Source organism: Vicugna pacos, chromosome 1, assembly GCF_048564905.1.
Source record: "Vicugna pacos chromosome 1, VicPac4, whole genome shotgun sequence".
Taxonomy (NCBI): domain Eukaryota; kingdom Metazoa; phylum Chordata; class Mammalia; order Artiodactyla; family Camelidae; genus Vicugna; species Vicugna pacos.
Genome location: NC_132987.1, coordinates 5,339,286 through 5,352,376, shown reverse-complemented (window position 1 = coordinate 5,352,376; position 13,091 = coordinate 5,339,286). Strand labels below are relative to the sequence as shown.

Here is a 13,091-nt window from a genome sequence, read left to right as displayed (position 1 = left end):
TATGGCTCCTAAGTTTGCTTCATGTCTTTCATGGCTTGACAGCTCATTTCTTTTTTAGTGCAGAATAATATTCCATGGTCTGGATGTATTACAGTTTATTTATCCACTCACGTAACAAAGGACATCTTGGTTGCTTCTGAGTTTTGGCGACTATTAATAAGACTGCTGTAAATTTCAGTGTGCAGGGTTTTGTGTGGACGTAAATTTTCATTTCATTTGGATAGAGACCAAGGAGCACAGTTTCTGGATCGTCTGGTAAATGTCAGGAGCTCAGCTGAGCAGGGCAGGAGAGAGCTGAGCTTCAGGGCGTCAATTACAGCAGCAAGTCAGAGATGAAAGAGTTAAGGCTTTAGTCACTTGCTGTGGTGGTGTAAATAAGCAGGAGTCCAAACCTGGAGAAACCACTGAGTCCCTCTGTTCCCTTTCACCCACGGAGGGGTCACCAGTCTCGGGTCAGGTGATCAGCACAGGCGTGAGGTCTCCCTGTGGAAGGAGCCCTGAACCGGAAAGGCTGGCAGTTACATGGACCCGGACGTGGTGGGGTGTCATAGTGCCGGAGAAGAGGTGGAAAGGCCAGGAGTGGAAAAGTACCGGGTACTAAGTCAGGTGGGGGAACGTCTTCAGGGTTCCCCTCTCCTGGAGACGCCCCTGCCCAAGGCCTCAGATGGAGAGATCTCGAACGCAGGCTCCAGGGCCAGGAATATAAACACGTGAAAGATCCGGACCAGATAAGCTGGCCTGAGACCTTGATTCAGCTCCTTTCGGAGAGTCCAGTGCACAGGCTGTGCACACAGCCTGCTGTTGGGAGGGCACTTCTCCATGTGAGGCCTGTCAGGTCAAGACTTTGTATTGGGGTTCTCCAGAGAAAAAGAACCAGCAGGATGGAGGAGAGTATATAAGAGGAGATTTCCTATAGGAATTGGCTCTCACAGTCATGGGGGCACGGAAGTCCCATGGCTGGCTGTCTGCAAGGTGGGACTCAGGAGAGCCACTGGCATAACTCAGTCCACAACTGAGGGCCTGGGACCCAGGGTGCTGATGGGGTATGTCCCAGAACCCCAAGGCCTGAGAACCAGGAACTCCAGTATCCCAGAACAGAGGAAAATGGACATCCGAGCTCAAGGAGGGGAGAATTCAGCCTTCCTTTGCCTTTTTGTTCCACGTGGGCTCCCAGCAGGTTGGTTGATGCCCCCTCACATTGGCAAGGGTGGGTCTCTTCACTCATCTCCTGAATCCAGGGCTCACCTCTCCCAGGCACACACTCACAGTCACGCCTGGAAGTAATGTGTCAGGCCCATCAGGTTGAAAATACAAAATGAGCTGTCATACCTTTCTAATTGCCTATGGTCAGGCCTGAAAAATCACGCACCACCTTCCAAAATGGCTGGACCACCAGCGACAAATGAAAATTCCCGTGGCTCCACATTGTCACCAACACTTGGTGGTGTCCGTGTTTTGGATTTGGGCCATTCTAATGTGTCATGTTGTCTTTTTAATGTTTATTTTATGCCTCAAAATAGTTTTAATTTAATGCTTTTAATTATTTTCCTACTGAAATTCTATGTCATGTTCAAAACAGTTGATGCCCCATTCTGGCTGTCTATAAAGGGAAGAAGCGGTCTTACCTCCTGGGTCCATAGTCTTCCCCTTCCAGGTGCTAACTCCCACTCCTCATTTTCCTGTTACCCTAGAAAGCAGTATGACAGATGGATTTAGGAACTCTAGGACACCTTTTATGGGCAAAAGCCAACAAAATTACATGCATGACTGGAATCTTCCCCAGGAATATTCAAGATTCCATGTCCATCTGTTGCTGCCAAGGAGAATGTGAGTGGTCCTGCAAGGTGACTGGGGCCATCCTCTCTGATGATCAGAGCAAGGAAAACGGTGACCTTTGTTTTCCTGACTCCTTATGTCCCCAGGTTTCTCCGCCCAGTTGCCTCCCCACCTAGATTCTTCTTCCCCTTCAATTCACCTTCCCTGGTGCCAAGTAGAAATGTCATTCAAGTGATTAAGGATACTAGGTATGATATTTTATTTTAAATTCGTACATTTACCTCCATTGCTCCTGAAACCCCACTGAAATAGCATAAACCAATAGGACACATAGAATTAGGAAGGAGATTACAGCAGTTTTGGAAGCAGGAAAACAGATGGATGAGTGAGAACTGACTTAGCAGATCTAGGAAAGCTACATGCAAACTTGATAATGGAGGAAGCCGAGGAATAACCTGTACCCCTACGAGTGTGGGAACTGGCAGTGCTGGTACTTCCGGAATTCGATAGGGGGAAGGAAGGAGTTAAGACTAAAAAATGAGAACTCGTTGAAAGTCTGTGTAAGAAGCAGTCATGCTCGGATCTCCAACCTTTACGTTCAGGGTTTGTCCCTGGAGACGGTCAAGTGGAGGGTCTCTGAACCAGGGACTCAGGGAATTTCAGTGACTGATGAGCCACTGGGGTCTTCCTCCTCAGGACGCTGGAGCCAGATTGTCCCCCTCCAGGAAGAAGAGTGGGAGAATCTTCTCTGGGGGAATCTAATCAGCCCAAGAGAAAAAACCTAACAGTCCAGGCTCAGGGGTTGCCCAAGAACGCACTGTGTCAGCCCCAGCGTCCACAGACACACCCGTCCATGTGCACACAGCTTCGGTTCCCTTTGTCCTGCCCGACTCTCACACATGCTAGTCTGAAATAGCAGATAGTCTGAAATCACCAGACACTTGAGAAGAGCATCACAACGAAAGCAGAGATCTAGACAAGCAACCAGGAAAAATCCACTTGAAGGACACAGAGACTGCTCAGGGAGGAGAAGCCTTCTCAGAGAGCTGGGAAATACGTAATTCAGAGGAAGCAGTGTGATTGAAAATCAAAATATCACGAAAATACATGGTTAGAATATAAAATAGAGAAAACATCCCAGAGAGAAGCACTTGAAACAGTTAGGAAAAAAAGAAAGAAAATCAGGCCAGGACATCCATCATCTAGCTAATGCAATTTCTTTAAAAAAAATTTAAAAATTAAAGGAGGAAGTAGGGAAAGAAGGAAGAAGAAAGAAATAACAAACACAAAATCAACAAAAAGCAGAAGGGAGAAAATCATCAAAGAAACAAAGAGAAAGTGAGTTTCTCAATTGAAAGGGCCCATTATATGTGAAAACAGTTGCAAACCAAGGTGTTTATTCATAGTCACTTTACAGACCAGTGGGGGAAAGAGAAGAGAAAGCAGGTCACGTAAAGGATTAGGACTATCAAAGGTTTGAGACTTTTCAGCTGAAAGCCAGAAAACTCTGGAAGAGTGCTCCCAACATTCTGAGGGAAAAGTATTTCCAACCTGGAGTTCTGTACCTAACCAGACTGTTAATGTCACAATAAAATCTTTCAAGCAGAGAAGGTTTCAAAAAATTCCTGTCCTGTGCGTAAAGCTTTTAGAGGCATGTGCTCCACAGAAATGAGGGAATAAAGCAAGAAAGCAGCAGCTCGTTCTTCCAGGAAATGAGGATGCAGCACTTTCAAGAGGGAAGGGACATCCCCAAGGCCAGAGGCCTCGTGAACGGTTTCGAAGGAAGGAAGGAAGGAAATTGACAAAAATGTTTCAATTTTTTAAAAGTATTAAGAGGAGATGCATATGACTAAGAAAGCATTTAAGATTAAATTAATGTTAAATATATACACAGCAAAGCAAATGAAAAAGTAGACACTTATAAACTCCAAGAAAAAGAAGAGGCTTGACAAGAAAGGAAGGGTAGTCATGATGCAGGGAATTGTTCAGCTGTGGTATCACTTCCTGGTTATAGGAATGAAAACTGTAAAAATTGTTCTAACCAAAATTTTGATATAACTTCATGGGGGAGAGAGGAAAGTGCTGTGGAGGTTGGTGGAGGGTTGAGGTTCAGTGCTGAGGATGAGTTAAAGCTTCTTGAATGGGCCGTCAGCAGACACATTTCAAATAAGAATTAGTAACATCATCATGTTCTTTTCACAATATGGAAGGTAATTTTTTTTAATCAGCTAAAAGAAAGCAAGTGCCTCTGGGGAGTCGGAAATAGGGGACGGGAGACAGCATGTACTTTTTTCATAACCAGACTTATGGAACGATTTGCCTCTTTAAACCATGCACATAAAATAAAACCTGTGTTTAAAACTTGCACAAAGAAATAATTAAAAGTGGCTGTATTCTTTAAGTAGCCTTATATAATTTTTTTAATATTTTTATTGATAATTTCTTACTGTCTGATTTGCCTTTTCCATCTCTCATCAGCACTCCCCAGATTGAATCACATACAAAGACCTATCCATTTTTCCAGCCATGTCTGTCCACTGTCCGCTCTGCCGCTTCCTTACTTCAGGTATGCAGCTTCTCTCCCAGGTAGCATCACCGGACACTTGACCAGCCCCTCGCCTCTGGTCCCTTGTCCCCTCCCTCCCACTGTCACCTTACTCCAGCATCAGCCATTCTGAAACACAGATCTGACCACATTACTCACATTCCCCCACCGAATGCTCACAAATGCAGAGAAACATCTAAACTCTGCACCCTGTGTATCAGCACGGCCTGCTTTCCCCCTGCATTCTCTGCTCTCCTCAGCACCCCGGCGTCCTGCCTCCCTTTGCCGGCACACGCTGTGGGCCATCACCCTGACCGCCCTGCCTGCTTCCCCGGCTCCTGGAGCTGTCACAGCTCTTAGCTGTGCCACGGCCATCAGCCCTGTCCTGCTGCAGTTAGTGTCATGTTCCTCTTCCACTGGAATACGAAGAGAAAGTTGGAATTGTGCCTTATTTCTTGTCGTGTCCTTGGGACCCAACTCAGTATATGGGATAAAATAGGTTTTTAATAAATGTTTGTTAAATGAGTGAATATACAAAGTCTGACAAAGAGAAAGGGGTATTGTCAAGACTTCTTAAATATCTTCTGTACTTCAGCCATTTCTACTGACAGGTCTTATTTCTGAGTAGGGCTTTAAGAAGCACTAAGCTTAATGAAGTAAAAGAAAAATTTATATATATATGTATTTTCAGATTAACAAATAAAAAACCTGAGCTATAGTTTCCCTTCATTTGGGTTAAAAATTGAGACACAAAAACTATAAATTAGGCTTACTATTTTCTTTCCCAAATCTTAATACACACTAAATTCTTTCAGACTTTATTTCCATGACATTTTATGGATATGGAAACAGAACTCGGGCCCTAATTCCAAGTGCATCACTGCAATGATTACATTAATGGCAGGAACTCACACTAGAAGACTCAAAGGTTTCTTCACGGTATCCTTTCCCTCATTCCCTCAGTGGGTAGTGAGAGGGAGACAGTGGGGACAACTTGAGCCTATACAGTCAACTAATTTACTGAAAGTTTCACCGCCAGTCCCAGTGCCACTGTGGAGCTGGTATGCTGTCTTTCTGACTGTCTACAGTGTTCTTTCTCCTGTGATTGGACCCAGGCCACTAGCAGTTCTGCACTAGGATGGTTACGTACTTACTGCCTTTTAACTGGCAACACTGTATGTTTAAAGGTATAAATTCCTGAGCACAGATCTCTTATGCTGTTTGATCTATGATTAAAATTAATTGTTTAAAGTGTATGAAGCTTGAAAAGCAGTAAGAAGAACAGTTTTTAAAGTCTTTTTCTAGACAAAAGAGGAGGCTGTTCTAAATTTGAGATTGTCCTCTCTCCAGATATCTAATTTAAAAACACCATGTTACGCAGCACAAAATCTACTAGAGAAATAAGGATCATCCACTGTTCACTGAAGAGCATGTGCCGTCTTTGGTTTTGAGGGTTATTGCGCTGACAAATGGTGCTAAGAGATGGCATTGGCACAGTGGCAACCAGGGAGGATAACCCAGAAGGACAGAATCTTAGGAGGGTCTTCAAAACTAGACAGAATCCCTTTGTATGGAGAAGGATGTGGTGCTGTTTTATACTTGGCTTTCTCCAGGGCAACAGAGAACAAAACTGTTGTTGTTATCATTTATGATTTACTCACAGCCCCCACCTGGTTTTCTGGTCCATTTGAAATCCCATTTTGTAAATAGCCATTTTATAACTGGGAAAGTTAAGATGGTAAGGGTTTTCAAATAGTTGAAGATGCTGCGTGTGGTAATTATGCATATTTTCCTGCATGGAGCCCTAATACATTTCCAGAGTATATGGCATTTGTTGAATGTCTTCTGCATGCCAGGTTCTTTGCAAGACACTTCTGTACACGTTGTCTTTGTTTTCAGTGGAGAGCTACAACGTTGTGTTAAAGCCTTAAGGTTTTCTTTTTGTTGTTAGCTCATTATTTTTGTTCTATATTTAATCCATGATAATTTATTTTATATGCTGTTTTATAGCTAAACACAAGAAAATGTGCCTAAATTTATGTCTGAATATTTACTACACCTGGCCTTCTACCCTGAGGGTTCTTTTCATTGTGTCTGGGAGGCTTCTCTGTGGCTCACAACAGAGTTGGAGTTCAGAGGCCATCTGCTAGACCATGTACTCAGATGCAAAACAAGCCTGAACAAGTTTAAGAGGAGAGAAATTATTTCAAGCATCTTTTTTTGACTACCATGGCATGAAACTAGAAATCGACCACAGAAAGAAAAATGAGAAAAAAATGACCGCCTGGAGATGAAGCAACATGCTACTAAAAAACCAATAAATCAACAATGAAATCAAAGAGGAAATTAAAAAACACCTTGAGAAAAATGACAATAAAAATACAGCCACACAGAATGTATGGGATGCAGCAAAAGCAGTCCTCAGAGGGAAGTTCATAGCAATACAGGCCTTACTAGAAACACAGGAACAATCTCAAATAAACAGCCTAACCTACCCCCTGGAAGAATTAGAAAAAGGGAAACAAACAAAGCCTGAAGTCAGCAGAAGAAAAGAAATAGTCAATATCGGGGATGAAATAAATAAAACAAATTTAAAAATAGAAAATCAATCAAACCAGGAGCCGATTTTTTGAAAGAGTAAACCAAATTCACGAACCTCTGCCAGGCTCACCAAGAAGAAAAGAAAGAGGACACAAATGAACAAGATAAGAAACGGAGGCCATGCGTGCTCTGTCAGAACTTGACTTCTGTACTCAGATGCCCCTGTTGTGACCGTCTCTGCCAGGGACACGGGGAAGTCTAGAGGTGTTTATCCACCTGCACTTCCTCATCCATCACGCAGGGGTGATGGTAGCACTTCCCTTCGGGGCGTTAGCGGGACGCGTGGGGTGTTTTGGGTATTATATATGGCAAGCTGCCAGGCACGTTATACGTGCTTAATAATTTTTTTTTGAATTTCAGTTGTTCTTAGTTGTTCTTAGTCTGTTTTTTTACCTTGAGAAGTACCTAAATACGAAGTTAAACAATTTGAAGAGTGTTTCACTTAGAAATGTTACAGTTGCAGGTGTAGTTAACGTTGACTTACTCATAAGTTAATGACGTGCGTTGCTTTGAACTTCCTCAAACAATCACGCCTCTGATTATCTTTACTGATTTCATTATTTTGTTGGTTTGTTGCTGCTGAAGAAACTGTTTAAACCAACTCCCTTAGACCACTGCAGAACAGTGTGGGCCATCTAAAGGCAGAGACGGGGGGTCATCTCTGCTTCACGTGGAGAGAGTGCTGTTCAGCCAGAGTTGAGGCGAGTGGGGAAACACACGACCATGTACGCGGGCCATTCCTACAGAGCCCCTGCCAGAACAGTCAGCTCCATTTATAAATGAGAGAAATAAAGATTTCATGAAGCAGCTTGCCTGAATTCACACACGTAACAAATGACTAGCCAGCATTCTGATGTAGGTCTAATCTAGATTCTAGTCTAGATCGTCTGATTTCAGATTCACTAGGTTTTCCCGGACACCGCTCACCTTTGTCTCAACCTTCCCGAACAAGCTCTTCCGAGTGTGGCTTCAGTCTTTTGTTTTTAAAGCCTATACAAACCCAGTTTCAATGTAGGCAAATGGCAAAACACAGTCTTTTTTCAGTCCTTCACTTTTTCCCTTGTGTCCCTGCCCTGCTCTGATAAAATAAATCCTGGAGAAGGAACAATATTGTGGATGAGTTTTTCAAATTCAACAAAAATTTACTGTAAAGTTTAAAACGAAATTCCTATTCTATCAGACTCCAACTGCATTGTTTTTAAAATAGCTTGTATTATTCTCTTTTGGTTCACTCAGTTGGACGCAGTTGTTCAAAAGGGACTTCATACTTGGCATATGTGATTGCAAACTACAACAGCTCTGGTAGGACAAGTACAGGGGCTCACTACTAAGTTAGAGACGGCGTTATCTGAAGACAGGTGCAACGTGGGAGGAGAACTTGACCTCCCCCCAGCTAGGTTTTCAGCTGGGATTCTTTAACAAAAAGATTAGCAAGAGGTGAACAGGCAAGTTTACTAACACGCATACCTCATGTACACGTGGAGATACCCGGGGGAAATGAGCAGCCCTCGAAGAGATAAGTGGAGATTTCAGGGAGGGGGTGCAGGCCTCTGAGAGAAGAGTCAGTGATTCTCAGGAAAGATGAATGGGCCCTGAGAAGAAGAGGTGTGATAGTTTGTGCCAGAGTTTGTCTGGAGGGACTTAGGACAGTTGAGTTCCTTCTGCAGCATTTATCTTCAGGGAGGCACAGAGAAGGGGAGTTCAGAGAAAGCCTCTCCCTGCGTTTGCTGATTTCAGGCTCCCACAGCTCCCAGTCATCACTGTACCAAAGTGGCACATCTGGGGGTGGCGCGACCCAAACTCCTACAGCCACATATCAGGGCGCCCTGCTCCTCCCTTTGGAGCTCAGGCTTGCGCGCCGTGATAGCCCTAGGGCTGCTGCCCAGCACAGGATCCCGCAGATGCTCAGGAAACGGTCATTACATTCAGTGACTGGACGGACGGACGGACAGATGGGAGAAATGAGAGGAAGAATGTTAGCTCCTTCATTTGTTGTACAAGTAGAATATTAATCTGTGATTTAGCTTCTCTTATTTTGTAAACTGCATATTATTTGTATTTGTAAGTGTACTTAACAGCTTCCCTTGGGTTCAAATGTGTCATCGAGCTGTAATAACATAGGATTGTTGCTCTGGTCCCTCCAAGTAAATACCTTCCACATCAGGCTGTTCTGCAAACTGTGCTGTGCTGATCTTCCAGGCTACTCACAGCTGCTACACAGGAATACAAAGATTAACTGACTTTGCTGTTTGCAGGGATTATCTGCACCCATTATGTCCTCTGGTTTTCAAAACAATGGCCTTTTAAAACAAAACCATGTGTTAGAGCCCTGCCGCTGCTGCCTGACTCGCACACTTCAAAGCTTGGTCCACCCCTCAGTCACCGTGTGCTCTGGGCAAGTGTCTTAACCTTGCCAACGATCAGTTTTCTCATCTGTGAAGCAGGGATGATAACTGTACCCTTATAAAAAGAAGATCATAGAAATTAAATGAGGTGATGCAGGTGGAGGTCTTGGTACAGGGCCTGGTCCCAGAAAGCCTTCCACCGTGCACTGTCCTCTTAGAGTGATGGTTACAACTGCTTGTCATCACACACCCACCCTTCTGTACTTTAATTTCCTGCAGGATAAGAACCGTGTTCTCCCCTCCTAACACAGGGCCTGTCGTGGGTTAGGTACTCAACAAATAATTATTGGCATGAGTGACGTAGGCAGATACATTTTTTTTTTATTCAGAATGTTCTTTCCCAAATGACTACACTTAACCTCAGAGAGGTTACCCCCAACTGGTTTTGAATAGCTGTTGTAAATCAGTCACTTAGATTATATCATTTAGTCTTCAGACCACTTTATGAAAGGCTTCCAGGGGTGTCCCAGGATCAGAGTCCACACCTTTGAGTCCTGAACCCGGAACCGTTGCCAGACCGCTGTCCTGCCTCTCTTACAAAATAGACAAGAATTCTTCCTGGGTCAGTTGCTAATGTATAATCATTATCATGGGAAAATCAGTTTATGAGTTAGAAAAGGAATTGATTATCTAAGTTTTATTAACTTGTTAGATTGCCAAGAAAACTGTACATGAAATGTTACACTCTTTGCAGTAGCCTAGGTGTTTGAGTTCTAGAGAGAAAAAGGCAACAGGTAACTGAATGTGAATATGATAAAATGAACAAATAAGAAAAGAAGAGTGTGAACAGATTAAAAAAAGGGTAAGGTAAGTGAGTACTTTACAAGTGAGAGCAGATGTATGAAATTACAAGCTGTCAGATCAGCGACGGAAATGAAGATGATAAAGTGTTTCCTCACATAGATTATAATTATTCATTTTGCCCGGTCCTGTCTCCTTCTCTGTAATGTACAGGGGAGGGGCGGGCGGGCGGGGAAGCTGGAGCAAGAGTGATGTTTCCAGCAGCAGCAGAAGAAAAGTCGAAGAACAGGGTATTTTTTGATCACAGACAGTTGTTTATTTTATGATTTGTGTTGTTTCTGGTGGACCCCACTTGTTTTCCTGTGGAACATCTTTCAACTAACTGTGGGAATTAATGAAAAGGATTCAGTCGCAACAGCAGAAAGTTGTAACTGTAAAGTTTCTTCCCAGTTGTGCCACCGCCCAGGCAGTCAGCCTGGCTTACAAACCGGCGACGCTGATGGGCGGGACTGTGACAGCAGTGGCAGACGGATTGCCAAGAAATGAAGTAGTTCACACAGCCCTGCCTGGAAAGATGTGTTTAATAATCGCGGCCATAATTAGGTTGATTGGGGGGGGGGGAATTAAGTGACAGTCTAAGGAGCACAGTTCGGCTTATCTATAAAGAGGTTGACACTTTTCCTCCCAGAAATGCTGCATAAATATTCTCCCTGAATTTCTGGTTACCTTTAAGAAAAAAAATAATTGGAAGAAATTATATTCTCTGTAATTTTGAGTTAGGAAATGTTTGCATATACCAAAAAATAAATGTAACATGTAAGTTGTGAAGCGTAATAACCAGGGTAAATATTATTTTTCAAGAATTTTAAGCTGGTTCTTCCCCATTCATAAGATTTTTGTTACTAATTTCCAGGCAGCAAAACCAGAGACATTTAAATACAGCCATATAAATGGCAATAAATATGCATGCTTCTAAGAGTTTATTTATATTGCAAACACACACACACATATCTCTGTACAAGGCACTTCCTTCCAGCAGCCCCTGAGGACCAGTGCTAGTGCGTTAGATTGCAGTTAACAGTGCAGTGCGCTGCTTCAAAGACCATTTGATAACGATCCTTTCCCCTCATTTCCTTTTATCTAATCAGTTGAGTTACTGGTTTGCTTTCTTTGAATCTAAGTTGTTACTTTGTTTCTCTTAGTAATGCAGAGATCTTAAACAGTGTTGTTTCTCAATTATGCTTTTCCCCCCTGATTCAGTGATCTCAAGTAACTACCAGACCTGTCTCGGCCTTCTGATGCACTACCCACTAATTGGAGATGTCCACTCACTGATTCTTAAAGCTCTGTTCCTTCGAGACCCAAAGGTAAGCTTTGCAAGTGGGCTGATGTGCACAGTTTTAAGTTGGGTGAAAAATTGGTTTCTCTATACGACTCCAAGAATTCCTAATGTAGAACTTGTCTAGTGGCAGATGAATTGCCTAGTGAAAGAATTTGCCTAGAGCTGCAGGCCAAAACTTACATGCCTCATGGGCAGATCAGCCAGTCAGCAGGCAAATGAAGTGGACGTGAGAAACTGGGGTGCGCATCTCTTGTCCCTCAGAGGGTCGTTCTGCCCTACTGTCTTCCTCATGACTGCTGCTCCCTGGACCCACACTGCGTGATCACTGGTACCCCTCACAGAGGCAATCCAGGTGGAGCCTCAGGGGCCACGTGAAGACCAAGACATGAGAGCTATAAAAAGGACCAGTTTTCTAAAAGCTTATGATACAATGAAATACTAAATATTTCAGTTATTTAGTAATTGAGATATATCACATATTTCTCATTTTGTGGGTGAAGAGTTAACCTAATAAAGATTTAAGCAGACTTTAATGCTGATTTCTCTACTTGAACTTAAAGTCACCAAAATTTTCTTTACACTCCAGAGGAAAAGTGTGCTCTTTTACAACTAATGTTATATTTCTTGAAAATAAGAACATTTAATGATCTAAAAAAATCTGTGAATCTTCGATGCTTTTGAGCCAAACAAAAATATTGGATGAAGTATAAGGGAGAAAGCTTCAAACACGAATAGGAGAATGCCAGGCCTCGAGTGGTAATCCCAGCCTTTGGCTCTTTGGCAGAACTCCCAGCAGGCGTGTTGGCAGTTGTTGAACTGCCTTTGAGTCAGTCTGTCTGTGGATTCCACTGCCAAAGTCTGTCTGATCAACTTGGACCTCCAAATTCAACGTGCATTTTGATTCTAAAAGATTTCTGTCCTTTCCTCGATTGTTGACTTCAGCGTTTGACTTCAGTAACCTTATATTTATTCTTTGCTTGATTTAAAATACTTTTTTTTTCCTTGAGCCTATATCCATTTTCTGCAGAAATACACCATTTTAATGTCATTGCTCCTACACAAAATTTCATTAAGTATCAGAAATATAATCCATCATTTCTCTGATACGTAAGGTAGCACTTTTTTTCTGGTAAGGCTTAGGAGTCAGACTATGACAAATCTAAAGTCCCATTTTTTAATGTATATTTAGGGTGTATAAGTATCTATTTTTAACATGAAATGACCAAGATAATGACATATCTATAAAAGGAATAAAGAATGAAGTTGCTGGTCAGTGAGGTATCTGAGTTTTGGTCTACAAACTTATGGTAAATTCTGTCATCTCAGCATTAGGAATTAATTAGAGTAATTAGAGTGGGGGGAAATTGCTGAAATAACTATTTTAATTCTCTGCTTGTGCGATTTGTTTGGTTTAATTGAAAGGAGGAAAGAGTATTTTATTTTAATCTTATCGATGCTGGTAGCTTTTCCCTGGCTAAACAGGGTTGATCTACCTATGAATCATCTGTCTCACTGTTGCAGAATTCTGTGTACTAAATCCGTCAGTGTTCTTAGTGGAATCTGTGATTTTAATCCAGTGCTTTTAATCTCAGGAAGATCGTATATATAATACAGAGTATAAGGAAGCCAATTCTACAGGCATTAAAAATATATATTCTCTAAAGTTTGAAAGAAAAACACA

General features: G+C 42.5%; 1 protein-coding gene across 2 annotated transcripts in view; it reads left to right on the top strand.

Moving 5' to 3' along the window:
- The window catches only part of TBC1D5 (TBC1 domain family member 5), a 497,763-nt gene that overhangs the window by 368,960 nt on the left and 115,712 nt on the right, over positions 1-13,091 (top strand). For both annotated transcript variants that reach the window (XM_072946459.1, XM_072946400.1), the window contains exon 16: positions 11,329-11,435. In XM_072946459.1, coding sequence (XP_072802560.1) covers positions 11,329-11,435 — 107 coding nt within the window. The remainder of the gene's footprint in view (positions 1-11,328; positions 11,436-13,091) is intronic.